Source organism: Meleagris gallopavo, chromosome 4, assembly GCF_000146605.3.
Source record: "Meleagris gallopavo isolate NT-WF06-2002-E0010 breed Aviagen turkey brand Nicholas breeding stock chromosome 4, Turkey_5.1, whole genome shotgun sequence".
Classification (NCBI taxonomy): Eukaryota; Metazoa; Chordata; class Aves; order Galliformes; family Phasianidae; genus Meleagris; species Meleagris gallopavo.
This window is the reverse complement of record NC_015014.2, coordinates 5018592-5036486: the sequence shown is the minus strand read 5'-3', so window position 1 is coordinate 5036486 and position 17895 is coordinate 5018592. Positions and strand designations below refer to the sequence as shown.

At 38.2% G+C, this 17895-nt stretch overlaps 1 protein-coding gene across 1 annotated transcript in view; it reads right to left on the bottom strand.

Moving 5' to 3' along the window:
* PALLD (palladin, cytoskeletal associated protein) overlaps positions 1 to 17895 on the bottom strand; it is a 181473-nt gene that overhangs the window by 13816 nt on the left and 149762 nt on the right. The window contains 4 exon segments of the mRNA XM_010709482.2: positions 4065 to 4286; positions 5729 to 5779; positions 6342 to 6443; positions 9251 to 9386. Of these exon segments, the coding sequence (XP_010707784.1) occupies positions 4065 to 4286; positions 5729 to 5779; positions 6342 to 6443; positions 9251 to 9386 (511 nt within the window).

Here is a 17895-nt window from a genome sequence, read left to right as displayed (position 1 = left end):
TTTGCATCATATTTTAAAAACAAGGAAAACCCTAAACTGAATTCTGTGTGTTAAAAAAATAAGAGATGCACGAAAGCATGAAAACTCACAGAGGAGCATGTAGGAATATCACAAAGTGCAGTCAGCTCCCCAGAGCAGCACCTGCACAGGACAGCACTTACTGTCGTTCCTGAAGCACATTCTCCCTAAAGCCAGCACCGTTCTGTACTTCCAGAGCCTCTTGTGTGGACACCCACTCACCACTTAGTGCTGGGTGTACTTCTGAAACCCTCCTGTCCACACAAGCAGGCCTCACTTCTCTTTGAAGCAGCATTAGTTGATATCAAGTTCCCCAGTAAAACTGATCTCACACATCACGAGGCATGAAGAGAGAGGGGCTGAGGGTTAGCTCCTGCAGGAGGTGGCTTTGTGGCAGAGCCTCACTCAGAGTACCTGCAGGCACCGACAGACCTCTGCTCCCTGCAGACTGTGCTGCACTCCCTGCAGACAGACTGTGCTGCACTCCCTGCAGACAGACTGTGCTGCACTCCCTGCAGACAGACTGTGCTGCACTCCCTGCAGACAGACTGTGCTGCACTCCCTGCAGACAGACTGTGCTGCACTCCCTGCAGACTGTGCTGCAGGCGTCCCTGGGGGCAGCAGACACAAGCATGGGGGCTGCCACTTGGCAACATTTCAAAGCTCTCCTACTTTCACATGGGGATAAAATTAACTAAAGTACATTTCACTAAAACACAATGGAGAACGTTTGGGAGAGAATGAATGGAAATTTCCTTTAAAAATTAATTACCGTGTATGTTTTTATATTAACAAGCATTATGTGTAACTAGAAATGATTTCATTTCCTCAATAGCTGGTTATACTTGTTTTCCATTTTGTCTGTCAGCAGGCTTGCAAAGACTCTATGGTGCTAACAAAAGATTTGGTAATGTCTTCTCATCTGCTGACAGAGCACTTACTGGAGATGCAAAAGATATTTGATCACTTATATACAAATCATAATGGATGTTGGTAACAGTGGAGCTGCAAAAAAATGAGTTCTAACTTGCATGCTTTGTATGTGTCATAATGCTGCCTGGAAATCTAGTGCATTAAGCAGTAATTATTCAATAACAATGCACTTATCAGAAATATCAGGAGACGTGCCAGGAATTACTACACGGAAATGCATGCAAATATTAACTGAACCAGCTATCCAAACATCATGCATATGTTGTCCCATACTCATTTCCATTAGGATCTAAAAGCACTGGCATAAACTGTTTTTACTTAGGTGTAGTAAGTGCTTATAACATGGTCTTCATCTGGCCTGGAATTTATAGGTAAAACACTACCACTATTGGAGACAATGGTCCTTGTAGTAAAGCATTTTCTTTCTAGGATCCCTTTTAATAAATGTAGCAGTAAACTACGTAAGCACTGAGCATCTGGATTGCTTTTATTTGTATCAGATCTTTGACACTGATGTGTAATGATTGGAAATACAGTGGAATACACACTACAGAAGGGTTTCTGATCTTAAGCAACACAGTCATTTTTAATCACTATGAATTATATTCAGCCTCATGTAGAGAGAGCAGTACAAGCTTTATGCGACATTCAAGTCTCAATTAACCTTTCGTATGGCATTTTCCTAATTCCAAAGAGAACTATCCCTTAAAAAGAAGTACTCCTCAATCCCTCTTGCATTACCACAAATTCTCATTTTAATGATAAAATAGTTTTACATGATGCGGATGGTTATAACAAAAGGAACCTCAGATTTAAAAAGTCATATTTATGAAGACAGAATTTGCACATCAGTATTCAATTTACACAGCATGTTCAGGGGAAAAAATAATCAAGCCAATAACCCTTCTTTAGAAAAATCCCTCATAATGAATGCCAGATTTTAGAAACACTACAGTCCTCCCCAAAGCTGTTCCTTGGCAGAGGTGACAGAATACTTAGAAGGGAGGAGCTTTAAGTTAGTAAATTATTTCCAGCTTTTCATTTGCCAAAGTAAAGAATTTGTTCAGGGGCAACACTTCCAGCTTCAACAAACTACAGCAGAAGGACAGCCCTCAACCACTGAGTATGTTATGTTGGCACACTCGGTCAGGGAAGAGAAGACAGCCTTTGACATTTGCTTAGTCCAACTAACAAGTAGCTGTGCAACAGGCCTGAGGTTGGTTTCGTCCCAAGCAACTTAACAAATTGCACAAAGCATTTGCAAGTGAATGGAATAAAGGGTCACAGTCCCAGGTGCAAGAGCAAATCACTTAATGTGCATGCTTTGACAACACAGAAAAAAAAGAGTGCCGTATCTGATTCAGATTGTGTTCACATCAAAATACTCCTTCACAGGGCAGCATTTTAAGGGAAATACAAACAGCGTGGTTTCCCGACTGCGCAGCTGCTAATGCCAAAACAAGGAGAGTGAGGGAAAGAGGAAGAGGCATCCTCTTTCATCTGTCTTAAATTAGATTGAGATAACTGCGAGACTGCACCGTAATTGAAAAGTGTGAAAAGAAGGGAATGGTAACAGTTGACTAAGGCTGACTCATAGGAGGTCATTCAGCAACTTAGTCATAAGCTCCAGGCAGAAAGAGCACACCTAACCTCTAACAGCAATGAAACAATTTGTCTTCCAGCCTTATTCAGCACCTCAGACTCCTCTGAATGGTCATGTCAAAAATAATGCTGGACATCAAAGGGCTGGCTTCAGTCAGACTTCTCAGTGTTTACACTACTCCAGTTTGAAGCAGGAGTGCTTTTTTGATATGAGTACACTGATCACCCCTACTATACTGCAGTGGTTCGTGCTGTGAAGTGGTCTTGGAGTACAGAGTTGGACCTCTTTCAGATGAAACTAAGCCAGAAAGTGAGCTCCAAGCACACATCTAATATGCTGCATCTGCTTCAGTCCATAGGATGAGATTAGAGCCAGTCTGAAGTAAAACCTCCTGAAATACATGCAGAGATGGATATCTCGTTCTGCAGATTTGCTTCTCATGGTCTGTACTACTTGCTAGAGTAGATGCTGCTGTAGCTGTTGTTCTTTCTCCACTATTTGACAAAGTTGATTTCTCCTGTTACAGTTTGTGCAGTATCATACATCTATAGCATTGGGCATGTAAAAGCAGTTTAAGATTCTCAACACCTGTACAATTTATTCTAGGGAAGGTCTTCTCATTCTTTTCACATACCTCTTATATATCCAAGAGGTAAAAAAGAGCCCCTAGCCACAAGAGGTCACTGTAAGAATTGCAAGGACCTCAGAGGAACACACAGGCTTTGACAAGGCAGTCTGAGATGTTTGCCTAATCCATAACAAGTCATTTAATTGCCAGGTAATTTATGCAATGGTTAAATGTTACCTACCAAAGAAAGGCATTATTCCAGACTACTGACATCATACAGCTGGTGCTTTTACATTTGCAAAAAGGAAACACTTCCCAAGCCCAACCCTCCTTCAGAAGCTCATCATTATGAACCTCACCATCATGTCTCATCTTGCTATTGCGGTATGTGGGAGCTTATGGAATTTCAGTCTGCCCTTCTCTAGCTTTCAACAAAGTTTAGTCTTGTTAAAGTGTGTAGGTATAAACTGCAGTGCTGAAGAGTGCAGATACCACACTGGCCCCTGAACCAGAAGCAATATACCTCTGTATAAGCATGTTGCTGTACTGAAGTCAATTAACCCTTGTTAACCTGTTGTGATTGCTTTTGGAACCACAGTGCCAGCTCAGATGCAGACTTCTAGAATCACACTACATTTTGTGATGCAGATGTACCCTGAGGGAAACTGAAAGTGATTACTTCTAGGTTAAATAATGGTGATGAAGTCTCAAGAAAGAGAGATTAAGAACTAAAGCTTGATAGTAGATTTTTGTCTGATAAATCTAAATACATTCCACAATGACAAAAGCAACTGCCAGATTATCAGCCAGGAATCCCTCTTACCTAAAGAGAATGTCTGCTATTCCTGCAAGACACAACCCACAGGATCTAGGGGCTAACGGTAAGGTACTAACAAAGAGCTCTGCAGAGCATTTCTAGAACTGCTCACTCTCTTCTCTTACCTTTGGTTTTGGATTTCCTGTCACTTTGCAGGTAAATGTGACCGGCATTCCCTCAAAGATTTTGTAATGCTTCAGCTTTATCTCAAAATACGGTGATGCACTGTTATCAATAGGTTCATCTCCATGTTGCACCTCATCATCTGATTCCTCCACAGGAGATCTCTCCAGCCTGTATTCAATTTCACTGATCAATCTTTGCTCGAAGCTGGAGACTTTATATTCCTGTCAAATAAGAAAGGTTTATATTAACGTCAAGATTCAACATATTAAGATGTGTTGCACTATGATGTGTGCAAGATGTTTCTGTGATTGTTGTTGTTATTCTACTGATCTCTGACAATCCATTAAGATCCTCCATATAAAGGGATATGCGTTAGTATCTAGTTGCAGAAGGCAACTATAATCCATGTTTCCAACAACTTCCCTATGAAACAATGAAGACATCTGGTATGAGGCAAAAATTGTATTTCATGTTATCTTAAGATCTAATTTATAAGGGGAAAGAAAGCCATTGGTTGCTTTCAATTAAAAAAAGAAAAAAAGGTTATAAAAGTATTCCAAAGCAGTTCATAAAGACAAAAAGAAGCACAGTAATATTTCCTTCAGGGTACAGGCAGATTTAGGGTGGGTTTTGCTTCCAGATGGCCAGAAGACCATATGGTTCACATCTGCTGTTTGCACAGAACCATACCAGAGGCTGCACCAGAAGGTTGAAATGATTTTGTTTACAGTTGCCTGTAAAAATGAGAAAATGGCACCACTGCCATTCTTTACTCCTGTTACCATGGTTCCTCCTCTGGCTGGCCAAAAGTATCACTTCTTCCGTAGAAAGAAAGTTACTCATCAGAATATTCAAGATTTGCAAAGAGCAGAAAGTTTCATCTAGTGTGAAACAATACTGCTTGTTTAAATTTCCCAGGTACTGGGAAATATTACTGCGACACACAATTATTTACTTTCTTGAACTGTTCACTCAGTAAAACAGCCCAGTTTTGAATCTTAATGATAGCAAAGCTAATGCCAGAATGCAAGAAAGCTCAAGGCAGGAAAAAAAACCTATTTACTAGCCAATGACTTTCCCACTCTGCAGAAATTAAGCTCTCTTTTAGATGACCTTTGATCATTGTCTCTGATCTTTATTTTTTTTAAGACAGAAAATGCATCTCATGTGAAGTTTCCTTACATGTACCCATTTTTTGTCATTGATTCTAGTCTGGGAATGACATGTAGCATTTCTGCTGGCTGGTTACAGAACTAATCATAGCCCACAGTAAATAGAAGAGAGAAATACCTGGTTTTTTTTTTAGTGGTAGATTTCCAGTGAACAAAGGAATAAAATCAGATCATGAAATATAGATAAAGAGCAGTTGACTTAGATGCAAGGCTGTTAGTATCAGTATAGGTTAACATGAGAGCAGAAGGATACTGGAGCATGCCACTACTGCAGTTAAGCTGCCTGCAATCAATTAGGTTTAGAGATCATCTTTAACAACATAAATGGAAGGCATTCCAAATCTCCCCAGTTATTAATGTTGGTGATCTCTTGTTATGAACCAAGAACAGTAAAAGGGAAAGTAGACAGACAATAAAAAAACAACAATAATTAAAAAAAATAAATAAAATCAACAACAACAACAAAGAAAGAAAAAGGTGAAAATGTTAACCTTTTGAATATCCATAGGACTCACTACAGAAGCATCAGTAGAAGAAACTTCCTGCAAGAGTAGAAAAAAAGATCAAGAAGCAGAAAGAAGACAGAGAGGTATTCATGGAAATGTGAGCGTATATGAGGAGAAGGTACTTTATGTGGTAACATAAGCAAACAAATGCTACACGTTTCCGAATTGCAGCTCTGGCATCTGAACAATGGGGAGCCTGCTGTACCTGGCCTTCCAAGCAGACTTTCCGTTACATTTTTGATCAGCATCCAAAAAGTGCAGATTACACACATAAAGACAAGACCGTTTCAAGATAGTAGATGTATTTTTTGCCTGGACAGACTTAAAGGGCAGGACAGAATAGGATAAATGGGAGAGTTTAAAGCTGACAGAAGACATTTGAGAACTCTCAACCTTATTCAGCATGGAAAAACTGAGCAACAGGCATGTGGTTCTCCAGTTTACTTTGCTGATATATAACGTATGACTTCTGTAATCAAATCTCTCCTATCTTGAGTACACTTACTGTCTTATGTAGGACTTTTAAAAAAGTAAATTGCTGCCTATTAAAGAATTTTATTTTTTAATTTTCCTATATATTTGTAGAGTTATGCAGCACCTGTATTGCAGGCTCCTCTTCTGGTTCCTGTATGTTGAAGACAGTTGCAGCACTGTCTGCTCCCAGCAATCGACGAGCCATTTTTTCTTCATATGTTAATCTCTGGACAAAAAAAAAAAAACAACAAAATAAAACAAAGAGCAATGGGACTAAGGGGAAAAGAAGAAATAAAGGTTTTTACTTCTCATTAAGAACTACATGGCAGTTAGCCAGCAAACAATGCTTTAAGTGATGTAAAAGAGAGCAGCAATATGCTTTTAACAGCAGTTTTTCTACCACAGATTGCAATGCTTTTTTTTATTATTTTTATTTTTTTGCATTACAAGCAGCTTTTCTGGCTTAAGCAACCTCTGTCCTGACTCTGCCATTTGCTTTCATTCTCCTGCCAGAAACTTGGGCAGGAATGAGCAAAACGAACTACTTAAATCAGCATGGCCATCAAAAAAGCCTATGTCAAATCATCCCAAATCTTACTCCTGGCTGTTCTGCTACATTAGAAGCACACAGCAGAAAACTCTGTCAAAAATGCCAAGGAGATACCACTTACTCTATTTGACTGTTTTGTCAGAAATAAAACAGCAGTTTTATAGGAAAGTAATTTCTTTTAGATTTTTAATTTCTATTTATTCTTAGTCTTTCACAAATTAAGGAAACAACTTACAGAAGATGGAGTGGCAGTTTACATTCAGAAGGTAAAACAAATTAAAGGAGAACCTTAAGTGTAGAATTCAAGTTTTCCATTACTATTTTTCCTCCTATATTCAATAACACACTTCATGCATTCAAGATACATCCTTACAAACATCACAAAAATAAGCCAGTGAATGAAAGGCAAACAACTGTGGTTGGATACAAAGAAAAAATGAAAGAATGGAAAAAGCATTAGGTCCAGTTAATGCTTTCATTTCTTAAAAAGCCTTACTGAAGTTTTTTGTTTTTGTTTTTTTAACGTGGCGTTGCTAAAATAGGGACTCATGAAAACTAAGTACTAATCTCAGCTATCTTACGAGCATCTACACAATTAATGAACTTTCCTTCACTCTGATTTCTTCTGTGACCACTCCAAGTGCTCACAGCCATGAGGACACAATCAGAATCACCCTAGATAGGAATCTGCAAGGCAAAAGCTTCAAGGCAAGAAAGAAAACAGAATATATTGGCTTAAGTTCCCATATAATCTAATCACCTCATTTTTTTCCCCCTCCTTAGGCCACATGGGCTTTCTCAGGATATTCAATACATTTGTACAGGACAAGCATCTTTCTTACTTTCCAAAATAGGCCTAATAGTTATGGCCAGCTGATAGTTATGGCCAGCTGATAGTTATGGCCAGCACAATTAACAAATGTAAGGTTAGAAGAGTAGCATAGTTAGGATAGTATTTTACAGGTTTATAGTTAGAAAAACTATTGTGCTGGAAAGAGACAATCCAAAACAAAATGCTAATCCATATCTTAGGCTCGCAGTAGAAAACTCCAAAAAGAGGGATCTCCAGAAAGAGAGCCTTCCCCAGTGGCAGTCAGCCCTTAAATGGGGTCTAGGAGAGGTGCAGCCAGGCTCCATCCTTTCTGATCAGACAGCTGAATTGCCTTCACTTGTGCTCCCAGGGCTGACCCAGGCCTTGCCTCAGGTGATCAATCAGTGGTTCAGGCTGTGACTCAACAGTTCCCATACACCAACCCATCTCCTTTGAGAAAGAAATTAACCTCTACACTATGAGAGTGACTCTGCTTAACTACTAAAGAAAACTACCAAACCCTCTGCGGTCAATGGATAAAGCTAAGTATACAAGCACTAGTTACTCCCATCACATCATTGACCTTACTGAGAACCAGAATCTGGATGCTGTGGAGTAGACAGTTGGACTCAAGAGGTTGCCTTGAACTTAAACACTGTAGTCCAGATGTCAGACACTGTAGCAAAACTCTAAGTATGGCCATAAGAAACCTAAGCATACTACCTTTCAGTGAAGCAAAGATATCCAAGTCATTCCCAGGCCTATGCCTTTGAAAACATTTCATGGGCAAAACAGGGATGACAGTCTGCATTTTTTACATTACCTTCTTCTTAAAAGAGATTCCTGCTTCAAAGAAATTTAAATCAATGTCTTAATAATCAAGTCTTGAGAGAGTTGCTTCTTATCAGCTCTGAGCAGGAAGATTTTAGTATTTTATCTTTTATGCATATCTTAAAATGTACAAAAAATAATGGAGAACTTTACACCTGTGCATCTCAATGGTTTGATTTGCTTCCTCATTTTATTTCATTTCTTGTCCCTCAAGCAGATTGTTAGTGCCTGATAAAGTCTGTGAATTAGCACTGTAGGATAGTTTATACCCTATTGGTCAAATATAGTCCCCCACAATTGCAGTATCTAAGGATGGCTCGTTCCTAATAGGTTTGTTTCTCACAATGAACTACTTTGTCCCCCGTGATGCTCACTTACCACCCATATTTTCCCCTCTGATGTCCACCAGCTAGGCAAAAGGTAGAGTGGAGGCTGGACTGGTCAAGTAGTATGCATATGCTGTTTGGCCAGATGCCCAGTAGAGATAAACAGTTAAAAGCAAATTGTCTCAGAGGCTGAAAAATGCCCTGATGTACAGATTGTGAAGGCTTCATATGGCATTTCATCGCCTTTGAGATCTCCACTGCTTTGTTAAGTCCAAGTAAAATTGCTCAACCACAGAGGGAATGAATGACAATCCAAAATATACATTATTATTATTCCTTACAGAAATGCAGCTCTGGAAATCCAATTAAAAGGAATAAATATATAAAATGCAAAAACAGTCTATGCATATTTACTTTATATATAATTTATCTAAGATGCTACCCTTGGCATCCACTCCCCTTCCCCACAATATTTTCTGTATTTTTTGTTTTTGTTATTTCTATATTTTTTATACCGGTTGCCCGTTGTTCAAAAGGTCTTCTTTGAAGCGAAGTTTTCTTTCCAGATCCTGAATCACAGCATCCTTTGATCCTTGAATCTCTTCATCTGAGGCTATTCTAGCAGTTCTGCCTGTTTTCTTGGGAAATCCCCTGCAAAACAGTACAGACAAATTCATGAACTTTCCAGAAATCAGTGGTACTCAGGAATTACTGGATAAAATCCTGCCAGTGGTGAAGAAGAATATGTCATTGCGTCTTTGAAATTAGAAGTTCAGCATCTTTACTTACTTTGCTGTTCCTTCTAACTCACATCACTGATTCAATGGTTAGTTTAAGTACAGAGCTGAAATTATGCTTTATTTGAAAGTAAAGCATTGGTTAGAATAGGGCTCAGGGTACTATAGCCATGGCTGTAAACATCATATACTTAAAGAGGAAACAACAGCAAGAAAGCAAAGCAAGAGAAAACATGAAAGTGAAAGTGTGACCAAATAACTAAAGACAGAAGATAAACTAGGTTCCCACTAAGTACCATGTAGAAGAAGATCAGAAAGAAGTACAACAAGGTAGTTAATCATTAATTTCCCATACTATTTATTAACTAATTTCTTAGTTCAGACTTTCAATACCCAATACATAACTTCATGTTTATTCTTCATATCTCTGAACACACACCCGGAAGGCAACACGTTATTACTGAAAGAACAGCCATTCAAAAGTCTAGGTTATGTTCACAAGGACTAGTGTCATGTCCTTCAAGCAGTTTTCAGCAGCACCGTCTGCAACAGAATGGCATCCATGTAGCAGTTTGTATTCACTGGGCAAAATTATTCCTCACACCAGTCTACAAGTTCCAATGGTATTTCAGGATATTATGGAACGGCACAAGAAATATTTTTTTCCAGTCTGCACTACTATTAAATGCTTCTCAATAATGTTATGATAGTTCTACTGATGGAAATACTCGACAATGTTTTCTTCTACTGGAGATGAGCTTCAATATTAGTGGGTTTTTTGCTTGTTTTTCTGTTTTTGTTCTTTTTTTAGTGATTAATTAGGGGTCAGCCCATTATAAAAGAATGACTTTTGTGAAACATAGAATCAAGTCAGCTAAACTGCTGAACTCACAGATGATAGAGATGGAAAATTTAGACCAGTATGACAGGGGCAAACTTCTTCCCAATATACAACAGGATAAATTAATTACCAGCACGAAGATATTAAACTAGAATCATAAGGAGATAACAACATTTCTTGGCAATTGTTCAGTACTATGTTTCTTTATCATTCACAGTCAGATGAAACCTATTCCTCAGAAAGCATTTTCAATGGTAACCTTCACCAATAGTTAAAATTGAGCAATACATAAACACTGTCAAAAGCAAAACCAAAATGAAATGTACAGATTGAGAAGACAGTAACAGGAAACATTATGTCTAAATTCCTAAAACATTTCATACTCTGCTACTGGAAGTAAATTTAAAATAGGAAAACAGTTCTTGTAAAAAGAACTTCATTTTTCACATTAAACCACAGAACAAGAGCAGACATGTGCCTAGTGCTGCAGAAAGCAGAGCACAACCCTCATCTTAGAAGTATTAAGCCATTAGCTGGAGATCTTCTCAGTCAACAATCTTCTAAGTCAACAATTCCTTCCGAATTCCTTCTTAGAAATTTCATACTCGTATGATAAAAGCATTAAGAGTCTCAGCAGAAAAAAAAAACAAAACACCAAACCTTCTTCTGCCTCCAGTTGGTAGATAGTAAAGGTAAAATTTACAGTTTACCCAGAAGTCAGAGCCCTGTGGGCTAAGTGCTCAGGAGTGGATTTCAAGTAAGGAGTGAAAGAATTCTGAGGCATTATCAGTTATCTCTGAAAACAAAAAGTCCCTAAGCAAGCACATCTATTTTTAAAAGGGGAACGCATACCACTATAACCACTGTCAGTAAGTTCAATGTCCACACTAATCACAAGAAAACAATATTACCGTCAACTTCAAAGCAGTGCAGTACAATAAAGCAGTAAAAACTGTATCAAATCAAAGTTCACTCTTTCCTCTCCCTGTCAGGCTGCCAGGCAAGGAGGCAACCAAAGAGTGAGTTTTGATACACTTCAGTTTATGTCTTCTGAGTAAGCCCTCAGGAGGTTTCTAGCAAATGAGGCAAACACAGCCTGGATAAAATTTCTATATACAATTTCTACTATATAATTGTTTTCTGCATAACTATCTAAGAACACAATTCAGAGAGTGGAACTGTTTGTCTGGAAGAACAGAAACCAATGAGGTCCTCCTAAGGTCTGTACTGTACTTCCTGTTTCAACCTTCACAACTGGAAAAAATGCACATTTCTCAAATTGGCTGATGACACTGAACTGGAAGAGGCTGCAAGTCATCTACACAGCTGTCATCTATGTAATTAGTCTAGAAGCGATCTAATGATGATGAAATTCAGGAAAAATGTTCAAAGCCTGACAACAATACAAATACAATTAACACTAACGTATTATTCATTTCACAGAAGAATCTGTGTTACTAAAACCTGAATGCAATTGGTTCAAAAGGAAGACAAATATAATCTGGGACACTATAGCACAAGCAAAGAAAATTCATTAATTCCTTTTATTCTTTTTTGTTGGACACCAAGTCCAGTTATAACACAGAGCACTTCAAGAAAAATGCTTTTAAAACACTGCCCTTTTGACAAGGTTGGAAAATTTTCCTTATTTATTCAGGAGATGAAGAGAATGGAGATAAGAAAACATAAAACATCAGAAAATTGCTGGCATTCAATAATTCCCCATGGCTGTTAATGCCAAGTACAGAACTTAATTTGAAGAAAGGCAGACTTAGCTTTGACAAACACAATGTACAACTCTCCTCTCTCCTTCTCTCTACTCTCCAACAATGGCAGTTAAACAATGGAACAAGTTATGCAGGGAAGCTAAGGAATTTTTTCTAAAGAATAAAGTAAGCACACGTTTCAGCAATGACCTAGGGATCCCTGGTAGCATTTAACACAAGTGGCATACTCCTTAACAACCTTCCAGATCTCTCCTTGTGTGCCAGAACATCCTGAACTTTGCACAGTGGGGCTGGAAATGTCATCTGAGACACAGTCAAGGCAATTTGCATGAATATAGGTTCTATTCTCTTTACTTACATTAACAAGTAAATATTTAAGCAAGGAGCTAGTCTAAAAATATAACTATAAAAATGAATAGTGGCCAAAATGTCTTCAAATACCTTAGAAACACCCCCCCCCCCTCAGAAATACTTTGAATCAGGAGAAAAAGAAGAGGTATGCGAAGAAACACATAGGTCACTGTGAAAGTAATGTCTCCTATTTATTCCCATGAAAGCTGCAACAAAGAGCACACAATAACTACATGACAGAGCATATTCTCAGCTACAAAACAGTATTTTTCAACATAGTCACCACCATTAGCTATGCATTTTTTGCTAGCAACGAGTACCAGAATGTACATCGTGCTCATAAAAATCTGCAGCAGCAGAAGTGACACACTGGCACTGTCACCACTGTTGAAAAGCACCACCCACTGCCTCACTGCTCATATCCACTGTTTGGTCTCCTGAAATGTTCAGCAAGTGTCGATGAATGTCAATGAGTGCAATTTTTTTCCATACAGAGGAATTCAATGACAAGTCTTTTGCTTCATATATGTCATCCAAGTCAGACACCACTCTGTCAGACTGCCCCGCTGCTGCCGTCTGTCACAAGGCAACAAAATGTAATGGGATGTTGTTGGGAAGGTTCAGCCTCTACTCCCATACCACCACCATCTGCCTCTCATGTTGTGGGCCAATGTAACAAAGCAGGAGGCATTACTTTTGGAGCAGACCTCATATAATTCTTCCTGCAGATGTTCTATTTCCACTCCCTCTTCAGGATCTCTTTCTTTACATAATACAAATATCTATTCTGCATACATACAAACATCTATTGAAGAATACAGATATACATACACGCCCACTCCACATTAGCTCTCAAGACATGCACGCCTGAGATAAAGGTCTACAAAACAATGGCAACAAATAGAAGGCCCTTGGTGAATCTGACCTCTCAGGCTGAACAGGGCTATGCTTTGGAGATGGTTTAGAATGTCAAGACTGCCTGTGGGCAAACTTAATTCAGTTTTTTTGCTAAGATTCTTCATCATTCACACATGCCTTTATCTGGATGCAAGAAGTTCCTGCAATCAGTGTCTCCCTTGCTTACTCTCATGCTTTCTTTCCATCTTCTGTTAGGGAAAATATCAAACAAAAAGTTCTGTCGTTTGCGTATTTCTGTGTTCAATTCTTTGCCTGATGCAGAGTACACTGGAAGTATTAATAAAGTTGGAAAAGGCCATATTTAAAGACACTGACACAATTGCAACCACAAATGTGCCAAGAATCAGCCTTTGAGAATCAGCCTGAAATTCACATTGATTTTAAGCACCTCTGAAATGTGCATCACTGTAGTTATGGAGTGCTTGAATAGAAGCAGAGATAACAGCCCACAAGTATGAATTCTTTCAGCCAGTAAGGGCACAAAGAAACTTCTAAAACTCAGGCAAACTTAATTCACACACACAGTTTTTTGACAGTAAAGACTTTTGCAACCTTGGCTTGGCTCGTCTTAGTTTTAAATATTTGCCCTAACATTTGTTTAGAAAGACCAAACCAGCAGTTATTTTCATGTTTTAATTACATGGAGTGCACACTGGATGTGATTCCCTCTCTTTTCCTACGTACCTTTTACAGTGTAAATAAGGGTAACAGACTAGCTGTTGTTATCCTTCCAAGAACAAATTCCCGTTTGCAGCCAACATGGCTCAGTTTCACAGAAATCTAAATCAATTCTCTGGTACTGAGGTAATGAACAGTAACTTGATTTTTCCTCTTAAACTGAAGTCTTCCAAAAATACAGCTCATTCCTGCCCATTTAATTTTTTACTACATTTTTTACTTAACATAGGAACAAAGTTACTGTAAGCACGGTAACAGGCCATGAACTTTGAAGTAGCAGCTGTATTTAAAAATCATTTTAGTCTGATCTTGTCATATATACTGTGGAGACTACCAGTTAGTTCTACTCAGTAATGTGACATTAAATGTACCTGAATTAAGAGAAAGCCTAAGGCAGAGTCCTGCTGAGGATGATTAGTACAAAGTAAAACAAGAGTAACAAAGTTCAATTTCTACCACCCAAGAAGAAGTTATGAAATTGTTGGGGGGGGAAAAAAAAACAATTATGCCTCAGCATTGGATAAGATCAAGATTGAAATGAATACTATATACTTGTGAGCAAGTCTGATCCTTCCTTAGGACTCGATTACAAAACCTGATGAGACAACACAGAACAACTCACCTACAAAGTGCACGACTACCACCTAAAATTTACTTTTTCTAAGTCTTATCTTAAAAAATGCACTTCTACTCATTAAATGAATGACCATTTTTTCATTCTCCTATTCGGTTTCTTCTTTCCTATCTGAGAAAATGAGTCCTCTGCTTCACACTGAATTGGTTACCACAGAAACATAAGTGATGTTTGTTCTTCAAATGGTGTCCACATATTCGGATAATGACTGAAGAAAACAATAACTCTTTTGTAACTGGTAATCTTACCTGTCTTTCAGACTGCTATCACCCTTATGCTAGAAAGCTTTGAAAGGGTAGATAACAGCAGGACAAGGGGAAATGGTTTGAAGTTGAGGGAGGGGAGATTTAGGTTGGATGTCAGGGGGAAGTTCTTTACAGAGAGAGTAGTGATGTACTGGAACAGCTGCCCAGAGAGGCTGTGGATGCCCCGTCCATCCCTGGAGGTGTTCAAGACCAGGTTGGATGGGCAGCCTGGGCTGGTATGAAATGTGGAGGTTGGTGGCCCTGCAGGGCTTGGAGATTCACGATCCTTGAGGTCCCTTCCAACCCTGGCCATTCTGTGATTCTGAGAACCATCAGTCAAGAAGAAATCACAGAAGCAGTAACTGCACTTGAAAATAAAGAAGGCTGGCACTACCCTTATGGTCCTGAACTCTTGAGAAGAAATAGGTAACTGCTAGAAGTATGTGAAGAGAAACCTACACAGGTTTGAGAAAAGGTAATATATATCAAAGATATTAACTTGTACTCCTCATGATGAAATGCTATGGTTAAGGTCTCCACTGCTGCCAAATACTGTGCCTGCTTTTACATTCACAGGCACTTCTGTCGCACCCAAATCTGGATGAAATAAGAAAACTATAAACCTAAGGCCCCAAAAGGAAAAAATCTCCAGGCCAAATAAAACTATACCACAATTGTGCAAGTTATATTGAAATAAATGAATAGGTACAAACAGCTTCTCTCTCTTTTCCGTGGAAAGGTACAGGTACCAGTTCTCTTAGTTAAGTTCACTTGTCATCTTGGAAAAATCTTAAGCATCTCCATCGGTCATTTTAAAAAGAATTAGATAAAAATATCTGGAAAATTAAGTTTTCCAGATGCAACAGTTGTCAAGAGCTCAGTTAGTTTGGCTACTGTGTAAGTTAAAACACTGATTTCTCCTTCTAAGCAGTTTTAATAGATTAGATCTGGGGCACAGCCTGGATTTAAAAGTTCAAATGAAACAAATATACACTCATCATATTTCAAAAAAGCTGATATGGATATGCATTTAACAATTACTAGTTGCATGAATATAACATTGTTACATTATACAAAACCAAAACTGCCAGAATAAGGTGTTTCTTAGCATAATCAACAAGAAGTGATCTGATATCACACAGGTATTGCTCCAATAGCCACAAGTAAGATCCAAGCCATGAGGAAAGAAGGTACAACACAATAAATCACAAAGCTTTAAACAAAAATCATCTAATGGGCACAAGCGATAGCTTTAGATGATTGGAAGTTGGGAATAAAAGTTAACCCCAGTAATTGCTGGAAATTGCTGCAAATCTAGGTCTGATAGGATATCAATGCATTTTAGTCAAAAAAGAAAGTTGGTATTTGTACCAACAGCCTGTTGGAAGTTGTAAGATAAAAATATGGAGAGGTGTTATTTTTCCTCACAATGCCTACCATCACTGCTGATTAAGGAAACACAAAGATTACTTTGCCTCTTTGTGCTATTTGAGAAAGAATTCAATACACAAATCACAGCACAGAGCTTCAGGAACAGACCAACAGATCTGGATTCAGAGAGGAAAAAACATACGTGGAGTTCTCTGATGTTGCCATTCTTGTGATTCCTACAGAATTCCTGTTAAGATTTAGAATCATAGAATATCCAGAGTTGGATCACTGAGTCCAACACCTGTCTCGACACAGCACCACCCAAAATTCAACCTGAGACCTTTTTTTTTCTTCCAGTTTGTGCCTAGGATAATACTACTGAAAATATCTATTTTAAGGAGCATCTACTTCAAGAAAATACTTTTTTTTGGAGCTTTTTTCAGAAAGATATATATTATAGCTGATGGTATGTGATGTTTTAATGTTTAAAAAGAAATCTGATTTCCTCAAGGTGCTTTTTTTTGTAGCATGATTTACATGGTTTTTATTTTACTACTCACTAACTTGTCAGTAGATCTTTCTCTTGTGTTTGCTTTCACTTATGTTCACATTAACACACATTAACAATGCATGTGCTTACTCAGAATTTGTCTTTTCCTATCGTTAAAAAATGTATACTCATTTAATATAGGTATAATTCATAAATTCATATTCTTATGTGAATGGTGAAGATCAGATTCAAGCTTCCACAGATTTCAGTGCAGACAAAACACCCTCAATTCTTGCTTTCTGTCACACACCAGGCCTGTTTCTAGCAAGTTTTTTTTTTAACTGAAAGCTCACCTGAGTCCAACACGTTTATACACCCAAAGAACTTTCTTCAGGTAGAAAGAGAGAGCCAAGATTTTTACCAGCTGTATCCAAACAACATAACTCCAGCCGAGTTTTATCTCAGAAACAACTGATGAGTGTTCATAATTCCCTGAAGTATTTAATTAGCTGTGGTGCTCTACCAGTACTTCTTGTCTTGCTGAGTAACACAATGTTCTGGCAAGATATGAATTTATCAAATCTGCCCCATCACAAAAAAAAATGGCTGTTCCTAAAATCTGTTCAGCTAACATGGCTACATCATGGTCACAGATGGAAAATGACAGTAACTCCAAAGTGGCTAGAGCTTACTTCCAAATTCCAAATATATTTTATGCAATTGAAATACTGACCATACAACAAATAAATACTTTGAATATTTAGTGAATTAATATGTACTAACTAGACACAGCTGCTTTCTATGTTTCAGATGTCCAGATAAAATGTAGCAAGTTCATAAGCAGTTTTTCCCATGCTTCAGGGATGGCTGTAAAGCTATGTCTGGGAGAATAGTGTAAAATATTTCCATATCTATAAACTGAGAGAATATTCATATCATCAAACTGGTTTAAATAATGGTACATTATCTACAGAGTCCCAAAACCAAGGAAAAATTCAGTTCTTGGCTATAACATCAGCCCTGCAATGTTTATTGCTTTACCTATATTCTACTCTTACTACAAAACACATTTGGCTATGAGGGACACAATTGTGCCTGAGTGAGAATAAGGTAAACAACCATTATAAAAAGACCATACAACTAAAAGATTATACAAATACATGCCAAA